Source organism: Scedosporium apiospermum, assembly GCF_000732125.1.
Source record: "Scedosporium apiospermum strain IHEM 14462 chromosome Unknown SEQ_SAPIO_0111, whole genome shotgun sequence".
Lineage (NCBI taxonomy): Eukaryota > Fungi > Ascomycota > Sordariomycetes > Microascales > Microascaceae > Scedosporium > Scedosporium apiospermum.
This window is the reverse complement of record NW_015971812.1, coordinates 197,621-210,250: the sequence shown is the minus strand read 5'-3', so window position 1 is coordinate 210,250 and position 12,630 is coordinate 197,621. Positions and strand designations below refer to the sequence as shown.

The following is a 12,630-nucleotide window of genomic DNA, read 5'->3' as shown; positions in this document are numbered from 1 at the left end:
CAGCGCCAGTAACGATTCCCTATCCCATGCGAGAGAAGTATCATTCCGTATTTCGAACCTCATTCGAAGAGGAGAGCCCATTCGAAAGAGTCGCCAACTAAAGTAGTACAAATGAAACGAGAAGAAAGATAGGCAGAGCAATGAGAATAAGGGCTCATCTACCTCAGTACTAACCCCCCAAAACACCAGCGCCAAACCTCAATAACAACAAAACAAAGCAAAAAGTACGAGGCGCCGAATAACCTCCCCAATTACACTCCCCTTATTTCAAGATAGCGATAAGCAAAACCAAAATGATAATAGTAATAATAATAGCAGCCATCTGCCTCCCCTCTCCCGACGCCCTGGCCACCCTCCCCAACGACCTCGAAGCCCTATCCAGCCTACTCTGATGCCTATCAACCATAGCATCAGTCTCATCCAGCATCTCACACTGCGCCTCGAGCTCATCCCCCATGCGCATGCTCAGTTCCCTCTGCCTCCCAATCGTCTCACCCAAACGATCAAGCTGCTCGTCCTGCTCAGCGAGGACGGTAGAGTGGAAGGCGTGGATCTGCTCGTTCGTCATGCCCTGGGCGCGATCGGCTGCGGAATTAGCTTCCTCGGGGTCGTCTCGGTAGCGGGAGAAGAGTTCGATGGAAGGGTCGTCTTCCGCCGGGGGCGTGTCGGAGAAGCGGACGGATTTGGAGGCCGTGGTTGGGGCTGCGGCGGGTTTTTTGGTGGGGGGGAGGGTTGTTGCATGGGTGAAGTCTGCGGCTAGGGAGGGGTCGTTGGGGTGTGTGAGGGTGGAGGTTGTGGAAGGGGTGGTGAAGCCGTGGAATTGGGAGGTTAGGTCGTCGAGTTGGTGTTGGAGGGTGGGGAGGTTGTCGGAGATGTCGAGGGCGGCGCTGGGAGTGGCCATCAGTATACATCGTTCTTGCAATGGAGAGCGGGTGTCAGACAGGAAGATATATAACTCACTCTTCATCTCCCTTATCCCGGAGCCTCTGTTCCTCCTCCCTTAGCGCCTCCAGACCATCCTTGAACTGCTCCAGCGATCGGGAAATGTGTCCATCCTGGGAGTTTCCCTCGAGATTCAGCGACTGGGCACGCCGGCGTTCCAGGAGCGAGAGCTTGATGTGGTCGGCAAGGAGGAAGAGCTGATTCGGCTTCGACATCTTCGGAAGTCCTTTTCAGGGGGATTAATGTGCTCTTTTGGGGGTCGGCGGATCTATTCGTCTGGGAGAAAGAAAGCACCGAGAGAGGGCGACTATTTCTCTCGTTGGCAATGTGTTGACGCCAAAAAGGGGGCCGACTCCCACGAACAGACGTAGAAACTGGGCTGCGCCGCAGGCGTTTCTGTCTGTCTCGAATTCTTCGGTGGATTGCGAGGTTTATTCCAAAAGTTGATTTAGAAAGCGAAAAGAAAAAGACCGGAATAGGAAATAGGGAGCGGAAGGACGGGGGCTGAGATTTAAGGTTTTGAAGTTGGTTCCTGCCGCGAAGTGACGGGCGTACGTACTGAGGTAGTCCACGACTTGAATGCGGAACACGAAATGCAGCAGCCTTCAGTGAGAAAGTCGCAGGAGGGATCGCCGGATTACGTCATCGCTGAGAATCATTGTTGGCGCATTTGTATCGTGGTGCGCTCATGGAGCATTATTGGTCTGGCAAGATTAACCAGAGAGCCCTTGGATGATCCGAGAGCAAACGAGTGGAAATACGAAGTAGATGTTTCGCTATTTCAAAGTATTTCATTCAATCTTCTATTAACTGTATTGTATATCCAACCATGGAGTGTGTCAGCGCCTATCTCTCTTTTGAACCATTCGTCCTCGCCCAAGTTCCCTCTCATTTGGAAACAACGGTGCAACGAGACTATCGAAGAGCAAGCAGCTTGGAGATTGATGGCAGATAGTCTCAATGGGCAAATGCGCAACAAGAATGGGCCATTTCCAATGATCTTATCTATCAGAATTTGCCCACTTTCCCCGACAGCGTAGCCCGCTCAAACGTCCAGATGTTTAATCCCATCAGTTCTTCTTCGCCCCAGGCTGCTTATGATGATGCAACTCTTCAATCTGCTCGTCAACCTTTTTCGATAACTCCTGCAGCTTCTCGTTGCCGCCAAAATCCTCACGGTCCGCCTTGACAGCTTCTTCGCTGGGGCTAGCGAGGTCTGGCTCCCATTTGTCGTGTTGGATCTTGCCTGCGGGTGGGGGTGTGTTCTTGCCTATACGGAGGTGTCATCATCAGTATTATGACTTTTTATTTTTTTATTCTCCAATGCTCGAATCTCGGGGGAAAGACTCGTAGATAAATTCTCCGAGACGGGTCGGCGAACAAACTAACCACCAGTTGAAGTTGTCTTGCTGCCGGTGGCGTAGGTAGCCCGGGCACGGTAGGTAATTAGAGGAGCCCGTGTGCGTAGAATTCGGAGAGCTAGTCTGGAAGAAGACATGGTATCCGTCCTCGGGTATGCCTCGAGATGCGAATTGATGAAAATTTGGATGGTGAAGGTGTAGATGAGTGCTTGGAGATCTAGAGTGAACTATCAGATGTAGAGATCGGAAAACGAGGTTACGTCCCTACAACTATATATATACTGACGGTATCAAGAACCTAAACATCATTGGACACTGTCAATGGGTAGCACTCCCTCTCCTCCGTGTCATACCATCCGGTCCGGAGAAGCTTGCTGTGATGGAGGAGGTACTGGTGTCCCGGTATCTTCACCACTGACGTCAGACTATCTTCAACGCAGGCATCAGATCATCTGAGATTCCAGGTCCGCGGAGCGCAACCCTCCAAGATGACTGCTCCTGCCCCTCATCGGTGGACCGCGGCGAGTCGGTCTGGATAAGGTCAAGAATAAACACGACATGTAGTATTATCCTGTGTTCCTGGCGTCCATCCCATGCTGCGGTGAAGCAAACCGAGAAAGTCTACCGAGGCGTGAACTTCTAGTACTCCCTAGGGTACTACCTTGCGCTGTTTGTCCCTGCTTTCCCACGTTAGTTCAGAAAAGACGCGGAGGAGCGTACGGCAAGGTTGTAATAGAATACCTCGAAGTTTCTGGGTCCTTAACTGGAGGAAAGGGGTAGGGCATGCACTGAGCAGTGCTGGAACTGGCGGATCTTTTCGTCTATCGTGCGAATTGTCCCCTTGCAATTATTTAGCGGGTCATTGCCTCACTGAGGGTGATCAGGGTCCCAACCTCTTTGCGGACACCTCGGACTTCTTCCAACTCCCGAATAATTTCGTGCGAAGCTTTGTGACGCTCGCCGGTTGGTTTAACGACCTCTTTCGCATGCGTCACCGAAGAGCTGCTCTCAGAGTCGGCTAGACGAGATTTCAGGAGCTTCTCCAAGTCGGTATCAGAGCAGAAGCTGAGGCTGCAAGATAACCTACCAATTCCGCAAGGTATCCGAGCTATCAAAGCTCCTCGACTAGGCGCGGTGGGTGGTTGCTAGCCCGAGACCTGGGCAAGGCCGGTCGAGGGAGCGCGGGGGCTTTCCTTTCCACTCCGAGAACAAACTGTGGGTCGAGGCGTCTTATCTCAACATCTCCCTTCAACCAACCTAGTGGACGGCATCTCCTTGGTTATCCATGAAGATCATGGCAAAGTAAGGACAAACTCCAATCCCGTGTGGGAGTTCATCCATAATAGCCTTCTATACTCTGGTCTGTTAGTTTAAGTGGAATTTTATCATGGTAAATGAGGTGGAAGTTCGTTGTTTTTCGATTCTTCGTGCTTTGCCCTTGTATATGTGCGGCGGCGTCGATTTGTTTGTTTCCAGTTACTGAACATACAACTTTCCAAGCATACCATTTTTCTTTCTCCCTCCCCTTTCCCCCTTTCTTTACTTTTGGCCTTGTGTTATGCTTTGTATGTTGTCGAAAATTGTAAGAGCCTCCTGATTGTTAATGTTAAGTCGGCTTCTTGTTTTCCGGATGAGTAGGAATGATGGTTGGGAATGTGGATATCTGTTGACATATACATTGATCATTAAAGAATCATGAGTCAGACACACTTTACATCGAATCGGTCACGGAAACGCGCTTGATTAAAATTCAACTCAGCGTAATGTTATCATTGCTTTCATGATGTATCTGCTTTCGCGCGGGTGTCTCGTTTCCCCTCGCCTACCAAAAAAAAAAAAAAAAAAAAAAAAAAAAAAAAACTCCCCCAAAGCGGCAGCATCGCCGTAGCAGGACTAGTAATGATGCATCCACGCTTTCTGCACTCCCGAGACTATAAATCGTCGGTGGGTGTAGAAGTATAAATGATAAAACCCTGAATTTATCGTCCCTTAAGCAGTGTTGATTCTCCTAGACCATTGTGATCTTCTCCTCAAATTCGGCGCGATGTAGCAAGAGTAAGAATGCTGGACACATGCCTCCCTTCTCTCGAAACCAGACGTTCTCTTTGGATTCGTCTAGTTATCGGAAAGATGAACCATGAGACCGTGCTTTATGTTTCATTACCAATCGGTCTCCCGGCCTCCATTCTCAACATGAGCCTCGACTCCTGCGTCGTCACACGACCAGCCTCCATTCTCATCATGAACCTCGACTCCTGCGTTGCCAAACGACCAGCCTCCTGTAGCGCCAGAGGACCAAACCCCGTCAGCATGAGGTGACTCAACTAGAGTGGCGTCAGAAGCCTCAATGCCAGCGGTCCCAACAGAAATGTCCGGCCCCAAGGAGGTACCGGCCTTGATGGTTGCGAGCTCCGCGAGGTCAGTGTCCTGAGTGTATTCCTCTTTGGCGGAACGCAGTCTTTGTTAACTCGAATCACACTCGTTCGTTGACCAGCACTCCCTCGGGAGTTGTCTCCAGCTCGGCATTTGTCGCTTTGATGAGGGCCATTGCACCTCTCACACTTAGGTGTGGGCTTTCGACACTGGTCTTTCTCGTGGCCCACCTGCTTGCAACGGTGGCACCACTTGACGTTGCAGTACTCTGCATGGTGTCCTTTCTCTCCACACTTGCGGCATACCCGTTCGGGGCAAACGGCCGCCCTGTGGCCCCGCTGCTGGCAGGTACGGCACACAACATTTAAGCCCCTCGGTTCAGTGCAATCTTTGACGGTGTGTCCGACCTTCGAACAGCGATTGCAACTAATGGCATCATCCTTCTTTGGGCACTGCCTAGCGATGTGTCCCTGTTCACCGCATGCGTTACAAGCTATACCGCGGGGCGTCTTGAGTTCTTGGGCACAGTCTCGGTAGGTATGTCCTTTACCCTCGCAATTGTTGCAGGTAAAGTCGCCAGGCGTTGTCTTGCATTCAAAGATAAGATGATCCACATTGCCGCACCTTTTGCAAGTCAGGGGTGTGGGACATTCATTCGCCGAATGCCCCTGGATCTCGCAGTTGCGGCAGATCCGGGTCGGACAGAGCGCTGTGATGTGTCCAATTTCCTGGCAGCTTTCCCGTTCACATTTGGCCTCGGACATGTCAAGAGCCACTGCTTTGCAAGACGAGGTTGTGTGTCCGTCCCTCTGGCAAACGGTGCAGCATGGAATGCGGAACACCAGCTTCCTCTTCTCAAATTCGCGATACAGCCGGTATAGGACGTCTGCCCGTTTTCGGTATTGGGGCATGTCCCTGCCAACAAACGCACCTCGATTGAGAAGGAGGGCGGTGATACCTCGAGCCCTGGTCGTGACGAGGGTGGTTCGAAACTTCTCTCCAAGGAACCCCGTATGATCAGTGAGAACGAAGTCGCCAAAGACAAAATCGGCTTCATCACCCTGTGCATCGTCTAGCGTCTTCACCTTGACTCGATCGGCTTCCTCCTCGGTGAGCTCGCCGAGCTCTACCAAGATCTTTAACGAATGCTGATAGGCCTGGTTCTGTGCTTTAAAAGACACAACGATAGGATATTTCCGATCTCTGCTACCACCTTTTTAGCCGTATTAACGGTCGCGCCACCATTGCGTACGCGGACGAATATGACGATGGGGTTGTCCTGGGGCTTTCGCCTCCACCCAAGTCGATAGACTCCGATCGCTCTCCAGTTCATAGTATCGCACACGTCACGGATCTGGTCACATATACCTTCGTATTCTTTGGTAATCCTGTGTTGCTTGCCGACAGGAAATATATGGACAGGAGCGCGATATACGTAGGGGCCCGGACTCTGTGGCGGCTCATCAAAGGCATGGTATGACCTTGCCAGGCAGATAAGGTTGCCCGGAATTCCATGGTAGAGTTTTCTCTGCCAATCTTCGATTGGCTCTTCAAAGTCGGCAGTCATGTCCATGCTTGACAAGGAATGACTATTCCGCCGCTTTCTAATAGCGTCAGGGTCAGGAGATGCACATCAAGACTGGAGCGGATGGAGTGGGCGACATACCTGGAGATACTTGAGATGATAGAAGGAGCGTTCTAGGAGAATGAGAGATGAAGGTCGGTACCATGTTGAGAAATTCTAGGTAGTTGAGACTTGGTGGTTGGCGAAGAAGGGGCCACTGTGCATTTATATAGTCGGCTCGAGTTCGGATGTAGGGACTGTTTGAAAGAGGAACCCGCCGAAAATATGAGGCCCAAGCCGAAGGCTACATCGATCGCTCTGTCGTTCGGCTCCTTAGTCTGCTCGATCTCAGATGCTTGGCTCGTTCATGGGCGCTTGGTCCTTCCTCCAGAATTGAATAAATCGACGAACGACCCCCTAAAGCCGGGTCTGGCTAGGCAGTTTAAAGTCGTACCTCTAGACTGGAGTGGCGGATATTTCAATCGGCCCCCTAAAGTCGGGCCAGACTAAGCCTTTTAAGGTCTTGCCCAGGACCATTTGATGCAGCTTGCGATGGTGGAAGCCCGCCTCGCGGGTCAAGCAAGGCGTGTTTCTGGAAGGATGAGGAACTGGGTGTGGGAGGGTTCAGGGAAGTGGGCAACGATTAAGGTGATAATAGGAGAAGAGTCACAAGAGTACAATTATGACTTGCTGGTTAATAATTAGTAAGGAGTTAGAAGGGGAAGGAGCTGCCATACTTACTTTACCTCTGCACATCAGGCGCCACGGCAGCGCTGACTTAAACAAGAAAGTAAGAAAAAAAAAAGAGGAAAAAAAAAAGAGGAAAAAAAAAGAGGAAAAAAAAAGAGGAAAAAAAAATAAAATAAAAAAGAGAGAGAGAGAGAGAAGAGAGAGAGAGAAGAGAAGAGAAAGAAGAGAAGAGAGAGAGAGAGAAGAGAGAGCTTGAGGGCGACTGTGAAGGCCGTTTTAGTTGAACTTCCACGCGAACCTAGGGATCATCCATCAGCTCTAACATTGTCGGAGCAGTGATGGGTCTGGTGTCCTTGGAGGGGTTCTCGTCCTCTTCCATAGGATGGTGATTGATACTTACGTCGAACTGATCAGCGATGTCTTGTGGGGGTGGGGGGGGATATAATGATGAACATGACAAGAGAGGAGAGAAGGAGCATGCCGTCACCCTTGATTTCATCGTAGACTTTCTATGAACTTTAGATGTATAGTTGCCCTCTCTTATAGCACCCAGCGTGGTCATTAAGATAAAGCTTACAAGGAAATATATGATATCTCTAAAGCCTACAAGGCCATCGCACGACGTTTACAAGGCTCTGAATATTCAAGACTGAGAGGTATAAGTCCCATTGTTTTCCGGTTCCCCATCCCTAGGTCGTCGAGCTTCATAGAACATCGCATAAAGCACAGTGATATCTGTAACAGATAAACCCATCGACCCCCCCAACGATAAACTCTGCAGGAGCCTAGGAAAGACGGATAAAACACTCATCACAACATCGGCAATGGACCGCAGTTTTGAAGTAATACAACATTGCCTTTGTATTTTTTGCAAACGCAGGGGCATCTTCGCAGCAAAGCCGACAACCCAACTCCCCATTTCCCAAGTACCGGATGGCCCCCAATTTGGCCCAGACTATGGACATACACTTTGCCAAAACAATTGCTCCCGCCTATCTCATGTCTTTGCCGACCGCCGCCCAAACAAAGTGATATTTCCCATGAATAGACCCAGAGCGGAAGTAAAAAACACCCAGTAATAATAGTAAAAAAAGAACACAAAAAAAATCAAAAAGAGACAAGCTGCTGCTCCCAGTGTGCGTGTTGTTGTTTCCCAATTGCTCCCCTTTGCCCGCTTCCAATAAGACTCGTGTCAAAAAAAGAGTAGAAAAAAGGTAAACAACAAGAAGACTAAAAGTCATTCTCTATATGTCCAGGTATAAAAAAAGCCTCCTCTTTTTCTTTGTGATGATGTCGTGGACCCGTAATGGAAAAAAAAACAAGCTTCTGACCATGGTTGACAGCCCGAGATTTTGTATCTCGCAACGATAGAAAAACAGTCGACCGCACGCTTCCCGTAGTAGTAGTAGTAGAAAATCGAACCGAGGATGAGCGATGGAGATTATGAATGTCGCGAATAACGAATCAGAGGTGAAAAAAAGGATACCGAACCAAGCCGAAAACTCCGCCGTTAAAGGTTGTCGCAACAACCCGATGCAATGCCGATTAAACGCAAAAACCGCCCTTCTGTAAAAACGCCTGTTCATACCATGATCGAGAGAAACCGAGAATGATAAACTTCATCTTTCGAGACCGATAAAAACACCGACGTTTCCTTGGTATAATGATGACAAGGTTTGAAGAACAAAATAAGGGAAGAATGAATAAGAAACAAATTGATATCGGGAGATATCGAGAAAAGAGATTTGGGGGGATCGATAAGATGCTGCTGAACCAAGGGGTATCAACCTGCGAACGGGAATCCTTTCCGTGTTGTTTAAACAGGGTATTGTGTCGAAATGATCCAAGGTTGTTTGTACAAGTCGAGAGAAAAAAAGGATACCGTTCAATCGGCTGATAGAAGGGTCGAAAGACTAACCCGAGAGGGATTATGTCGGAAGATGTGGGACAGGAGAGAGTGAGAGAGTGCGTGCGGAGAAGAGAAGGAGAGGAGAGAAAGAAGCGAGTGTGCCTAGAGACCCTCGTCCCAGGAACAGTAGAATATTATCGATGGCCAATTGTTGTCGTCTCTATTTCCGAGTCGCTCCAGAATTGTCGTCAGATTTTGCCTTTTTTTGGTCGTCGGTGCCAGCCAAGATGACAGCCTGCTTCTCTCAACCGGGATGAGCAGATAGAAAAAAAAAAGAAAAAGAATGAAACGTTTCCGACTTTTCATGACATCACATTGTAACGGCAAAGGGTTCGCGCATAATCTCCATCAAAACTCCCGGATTACGGGAAAGCTGACGAGACGACGGCTTACCATCGCCGCATAGACATCTGCTGCATCCTGGCCGGAGAGACGGAAGGAGGAGGGCTGCTCATGGTGGCACCGGTAAGAGGGTTGACAATGGGGATGGCATTGCGACCGCGGGTCGCGGCAGGCTGGTGCAACTTGAGGTTCGACTGTTGGCTATGGAAGGCGGGAGGGACGAAAGCTGGAGAGGCCGAGTTGAGAGAGAAGGCTGGGGCAACGGTCTGAGGCTGTTGGGTGGGCGAAGACTCGGGAGAATTGCTGGCGAGGGAGGAGCGTTCCGATGCGCTGTGAATGGAGACCAGCTGAGGGTGCCAGTTAGTTGGGCTGGATGATCGAGAAGACATCGACCCGCTGTATTCACTCACATCGCTGTCCGTCAGCAAACCGGGGCAGAACTCCAGGTCGTCTTCGAGATCGAATGATCGGGTGGCCTCAAACCGAGTCCGGAAATTCATTAACGCAGTCGAGTCAGACAGCTCCTTGAGACTCCGGACCGTCCTAAATTGCCGGTTGGGATTTTGTGACATCGATAGCCTCGGTGCTCTTCGACTCCGGCCATGATGATTTTGCGAGTTGGAAGCCGCAGCAGTGGGGTGTGCGTGGTGTGCGCCGTAGTAATATGCCGACATTATGACTCAATTGTGGGTTGTGATGGATTTTCAAAGGTTGTCGTCAAATTGAAGAGAGCGAGATGCAAGTCCTCCTTTTAATCGCACTGATGAATGTCTGATTTGCTTCGTTGTCGATGTTGAGTTTGAGGTCGAAGCAGGAGAATCCAGCTTTGAAACACAAACAGGTGGAGTGAGGGGGGGAGGCTCTTCTTGACAGCTGACCGAGGGAACCGGGAAAAGGTCGGTGAGTTTGGGTTGTTGAGCAAGGGGCAAAAAGGAAATTATCTTCCAATGTTTTTCTTGTGTCGAAAGAGAATCGTTGTATTAACGTAGGATAGGAAAAGAACCCAGATGAACTTTTTCTTTTTTAGAGAAAGGAAATGGATTTTAGACCTGAGGAGGTTTTAATTATGCTTGGAGTATGTATGCTTGTGTGTGTGTGTGTGGAAAAGAAGTCGTGGGGGAGACAGGTAGAAGGTGGGAGGAATTTGGAACAGAAAGCGCGGGCAGACGGGGATGGCGATGGCGGGTTTTTGTTGGACCAGGTGGTCTGGTGGGTGAGAGGAACAGAGGGAGACTAGCGGCGAAAGCGTCGAGGTAGGTCCAGGGAGTACGTACTTCCTGCTTGCACAGTGGGATGTGTACGTACTGTACAGCACAGTATGGGCAACTTTGACCAGGAGCCAGCAGTACATCGACCATGTACACCGTGTACAAAATGGAGGCCGGTTGAGCCTTACAGTGCGGGAAGGGGGCGATGGAGGGACATGCGGGAGAGGTGGCAAGTGGACAACGTCAGCGACACCAAATGTGGCAGATGCGTGTAATTGGACAAGAGGGCCAGGGTGGGCTTGCCTCGACCAGCACAGAGCGAGGAACAAGTGACGAGGGAGGGTCCAAGTGCACAGGCGGTCGTCGCTTGACGAATCAGACGGAGGCCACGAGACGCAATGTGAGTGGGTCTCAGGCTCGCCACCAGCTCGTCATTGGCCGATAGCAAATGTCTTTAGTCCCAGGATGGACTAGCGAATGACCTTGGGACCACTTTTGTGCCACCTGTAAAGCCTAGTACTCCGTGTCTCAACTGTATGAAGTACTTAACCCAAGTATCATTGATATTGCACACCCCCAAGTGGAAAATTGACTGTGTCTTCTTTTTTGCGGCGGCTGATCCGGTTCCTTCCTGCCATGGCACAGGAAAACAAACATTCTGAGCCGAGCTCACAGGGGCAGGAGCGGCACTAGCCTAGAGCCTAGAGCATGGAAGGCACTATTGCCTACTGTACTTCTGACCCATAACATTGATGTACTTCGTAATACGAGAGGGCTTCTCCTGAGAAGGCTCCGCTCCTCATTGATGGATAGCAAGATTGAACCTGGGACGGCTCCGAATTACGTGTGGGATTAGGGCTTTCCGAACGAGCATTGAACAATTGTCCTCCAAAGCAGCAGGCTCCGAGAACTACCCACTCTCATTACCTCGTAATTCGTGCATCGACAAACCTGTACAAGTAGATAAACTCGGGTTGGTGTGACCCGTGGCGGAAGATGGAACCGACTCGCTGCTTCTAGGCTGGGCACAAGTTTGACCTTGTGCTCTAAACAAATTACTGATAGGATTGCGGTGTCTTGCTGGCTGAAGCGAGAACGATGGTGAATCTACTCAGTAATTATCGTGTTCTCAACAGTGTCCACTTCCTGATTCCAGCGCAAGTATCCATCTTAATTTCCCCTATTTAGCGCCCTGAATCGCCAATGTTTTGGCTCTGCTTCCCCTGAGCGGGGGAAGAAGCTTTTGAGCTCATTTCCCCTGGGAAGGTTTGGGCCTGGTCGAGGCCGGCTAGAGGTAAACTTTCAAGAGTGGAACTGGCCGTCTCGCTTCTCCTGTCGTCAGCATTGCCGCTGCAACCTCAGCGTGAAACTGCCCCTGGCAGAACCAGTTCGTGAGTTTCGCTTCTTTTGCGTATATGCAGGTGCGCAGGGCAGTGCCGTCTCATCAAACCCAAATGATCCGAGAATCTCCCAGCCCACTATCCATTGCATACTGCATATATTGCCGCATGGCTGGCCTATCCAAGTCAAGCCGACCGGAGTGGCAAATTTGTATCCATCCAGCGGGCAACTCTGGCTTGAATGGGCCAGAAAGGAAAAGGCGAAAATAGGGGTACCTGGATGCTGCATGGATTTGATTACCATCTCATTCAGTGGTTCTCCCCAAACTCAGAAATTAATGGCATAATAATTGCCCGATTCCACGGAGGGAACGAGCATGAGGAGCTGCGCCCTTTCCCCCCCGTGGGGATTCTAAGCCTCAAGTTCACAGACCTCACTCCCTCTACCGTCAACTGCCTCTTCTGCGCCTAAATGGGTGATTCCTCCCTCTCGTCTATGTTTGTGGGGGCTCATCATCCTTCCTCCTCCGTCCCAAAGGAGCTGATAATAGAGCCGCAGCATATGCGGAGAAAGGTGCATTACGCACTTCGCAGAGGGCGCATGCTTTCTTTGAGAGGCGATGATCTTTTCAATTATTTTGGCTTTTCAACCCTTTTGGCGCAAAGCAGCTCGCCTTCTCAAGCCCCTCCGCGCACTACCCGAGATATGATCATCGGAGAGAGCCATTCCTAATCCAGGATCGCATCCAGTCATGGCACTGAGTTGCTTGGACCCTCCGTTCCGGGTTGGCTTCACTTCCCTTGAATGCTCACCCACTGAGAGAGGAGAGTACTCCGTAGAAGTGATAATCTACTTCTGAATAGGTCGATCCCAACCTGCTTTGGGACTCACACTGTGGTG

The 12,630-nt window shown here is 50.3% G+C and overlaps 4 protein-coding genes across 4 annotated transcripts; all 4 read right to left on the bottom strand.

Moving 5' to 3' along the window:
• Positions 1–262: 262 nt before the first annotated feature.
• On the bottom strand, positions 263–1,157 carry SAPIO_CDS7850 (Uncharacterized protein; the record flags this gene model as incomplete). Its single annotated transcript, XM_016789634.1, has 2 exons — positions 263–887; positions 961–1,157. 2 exons carry the CDS (start codon positions 1,155–1,157, stop codon positions 263–265), a joined length of 822 nt encoding a protein of 273 aa, XP_016640751.1.
• Positions 1,158–2,012: 855 nt separating this feature from the next.
• On the bottom strand, positions 2,013–2,440 carry SAPIO_CDS7849 (uncharacterized protein; the record flags this gene model as incomplete). The annotated part of the gene is made up of 2 exons (XM_016789633.1): positions 2,013–2,212; positions 2,332–2,440. 2 exons carry the CDS (start codon positions 2,438–2,440, stop codon positions 2,013–2,015), a joined length of 309 nt encoding a protein of 102 aa, XP_016640750.1.
• Positions 2,441–4,463: 2,023 nt separating this feature from the next.
• Positions 4,464–6,243, bottom strand: SAPIO_CDS7848 (uncharacterized protein; the record flags this gene model as incomplete). Its single annotated transcript, XM_016789632.1, has 3 exons — positions 4,464–4,744; positions 5,608–5,839; positions 5,929–6,243. The coding sequence occupies 3 exons, from the start codon at positions 6,241–6,243 to the stop codon at positions 4,464–4,466; spliced, it is 828 nt and encodes a 275-aa protein (XP_016640749.1).
• A 2,985-nt stretch (positions 6,244–9,228) lies between these two features.
• SAPIO_CDS7847 (Uncharacterized protein) lies at positions 9,229–9,855 on the bottom strand (the record flags this gene model as incomplete). Its single annotated transcript, XM_016789631.1, has 2 exons — positions 9,229–9,528; positions 9,592–9,855. The coding sequence occupies 2 exons, from the start codon at positions 9,853–9,855 to the stop codon at positions 9,229–9,231; spliced, it is 564 nt and encodes a 187-aa protein (XP_016640748.1).
• Positions 9,856–12,630: the final 2,775 nt, after the last annotated feature.